The sequence below is a fragment of the Fukomys damarensis genome, unplaced genomic scaffold, assembly GCF_012274545.1.
Source record: "Fukomys damarensis isolate Sample0158 unplaced genomic scaffold, DMR_v1.0_HiC HiC_scaffold_38, whole genome shotgun sequence".
Classification (NCBI taxonomy): domain Eukaryota; kingdom Metazoa; phylum Chordata; class Mammalia; order Rodentia; family Bathyergidae; genus Fukomys; species Fukomys damarensis.
This window is the reverse complement of record NW_022900950.1, coordinates 76,283,554-76,285,852: the sequence shown is the minus strand read 5'-3', so window position 1 is coordinate 76,285,852 and position 2,299 is coordinate 76,283,554. Positions and strand designations below refer to the sequence as shown.

The 2,299-nt window shown below is 43.5% G+C and overlaps 1 protein-coding gene across 2 annotated transcripts in view; it reads left to right on the top strand.

Annotated features, from left to right (window-relative positions):
- The window catches only part of Tmem144 (transmembrane protein 144), a 39,379-nt gene extending 38,353 nt beyond the window's left edge, over positions 1 to 1,026 (top strand). Inside the window, exon 12 of one of the 2 annotated variants that reach the window (XM_010627948.3) lies at positions 764 to 1,026. In XM_010627948.3, the coding sequence (XP_010626250.1) occupies positions 764 to 895 (132 nt within the window). In that variant the 3' untranslated portion in view covers positions 896 to 1,026. The remainder of the gene's footprint in view (positions 1 to 763) is intronic. The other variant, XM_010627954.3, reaches the window with a different exon arrangement.
- The last annotated feature ends 1,273 nt before the right edge of the window (positions 1,027 to 2,299 follow it).

Sequence of the window (2,299 nt, the reverse complement as noted above, 5' to 3'; positions counted from 1 at the left end):
AATCAGTGAAATTGAAAATGTAATTAAAAACTTACCAACAAAGAAAAGCCCAGGTCCTGATGGATTCACTGCTGAATTTTACAAGACATTTAGAGAAGATCTACTGCCATTACTCTTCAGACTTTTCAATTGAATTGAAAGAGAATCAATGCTTCCAAATTCATTCCTGGAAGCAAATATCACTTTGACTCCCAAATCTGGGAAAGATGTAACTAAAAAAGAGTACAGGCCAATCTCCTTAATGAATATAGATGCAAAAATCCTCAATAAGATACTGGCAAACAGAATACAGAGGATTATCAAGAAGATCATCCATCCTGACCAAGTTGAATTTATTCCAGGGATACAAGGATGGTTCAACATACGTAAATCAATAAATATAATACACTATATTAACAAAGTCAAGGACAAAAACCACATGATCCTCTCAAGAGATGCAGAAAAAGCATTTGACAAAATTCAACACCCATTCATGATAAAAACCCTGCAAAAAATTGGAATAGATGGTCTATGTCTCAACTTAATAAAGGCTATCTATGAAAAACCAACAGCCAATATCCTATTAAATGGCCAAAAACTGAAAACCTTCACGTTAAAATCAGGAACAAGACAAGGATGCCCACTATCACCACTCCTCTTCGATATAGTTCTGGAAACATTAGCCACAGCAATTAGACAAGAGAAAGAAATTAAAGCAATAAAGATACGAAAGGAAGAAGTTCAACTGTCATTATTTGCTGACGCTGATTTTTTTTTTAAGCAGAAAAGTCTCCACGTTAACCAGCACACTACGCTCAGAAGAGGGACTCATGGTGACTGCCTCCGCCAGAGGGACCGCGCTCATTCGCGAGCCCAGCGCCTCCTCCCAGGCCCACATCTGACCTTCATCTCCTGATCCACAGCGTCCGTGCTTCCCTTGGCCACCTGCAAGCTCAGGGCAGAGGGGCCGCTGTGAGTCAAGCGTCTGCACCCACTCCTCGGGGTGGGAGAGGAGCCTGGGGGGCAACGCCCTCCCCACCCTTGGACCAGCTTTCCCTGACCTGCTTGTTTTTGCAGTTCCCGCAATCCCTTCTGTGTCCAGAGAGTGCTCTGACTTTGTGAGACAGGCCTAGGAGAGCAGGGCTGACTGTTTTCCCAGCACAGTGTCAGGCACATTGTAAACAGGCAGCATCTGTCTGTCTGAGTGGACTGTCACATTCCAGTTAGGTTGTGTGTTTATCTCTCAGCTTCTGGTTACATTTTATACCCCTAGAGTATGGTGGCTAAGTATAATGAAGTTATGTATAACGTATATATTTTTACATTTATCCTCCTGAATCTAGTTCAAGTTTCTAGGACAGTTTGCACATCAAATAAGTGGTTGCTGGATTAAATACTTGTTTGCATTCCCATGTGGTACAGATATAGGAGAGGAAGAAGTTTGAGGCAGCTACTTTGTAAGAAAACCACCATTCCCTGTTGGGATGATTTCCCTGGACAGGATTATGCCTTTAACTTTTCTTTTTCCACACTGAAGATTGAACACAGTCCTCCCTAGCTGCTCCCTCCCTCCGTCCCTTCCAACTCCTCCTCCTCCTCCTCCCCCGCCCACTACAACACAGAGCCTCTCTTCATCTCCCCCTCCAGACTCGCACCATCTTTAAACCCACCCACCCCACAGGCACCCTGAACTCACCTTACATTCCCATGCACCTCGATAGTCTCCCCTCACTGATCTAAGGTGCAACACAATGCTTTTATAAAGTAGGTGTGTTAGAAACATTTCCTGAATGAATCAAAATTGCCTAAATTCTAAAGGTCTTATTTGAGGTTAAAATCTTGCATTCTATACAGCGGACCCTTGACTTACAAACTCCACTTATTCTTGAGGGCTGGTTGAAACTCAAGTTGGTCAGTGAAAGCTCAGGCTCCTCTGCACAGCCCTCAAAGTTTCTCTCCTGTACACAGATGCATCTCAGTGTCCTCAGAGAGGTGCTGGCCCAGGATTTCTCAGTGAACCCCACGCAGGAGAGGATGCTGTAATGTTTCTTCCAGAACTCTGTAAGGGTTAAATCTGGACCATCTGGAAGCCCAAGCAGCCAGCAATCAGGTCGTAACTCAAGACTTTGTCCCTAAGTTAAAACTAAAACTCTGGCCCTAACCCCAGTTGTGCGCATGCCAGGCCGGTCATAACTCAAGGGTCCACTGTATGTAGGTTTATCATCAAAAGAAGCAATTTGAAAAGAGATGAAAAAGCATAAAAATTCAAGACAATTTACAATTTCACAGTCTTACTGTCATTTCAAAATAGCTCACATCC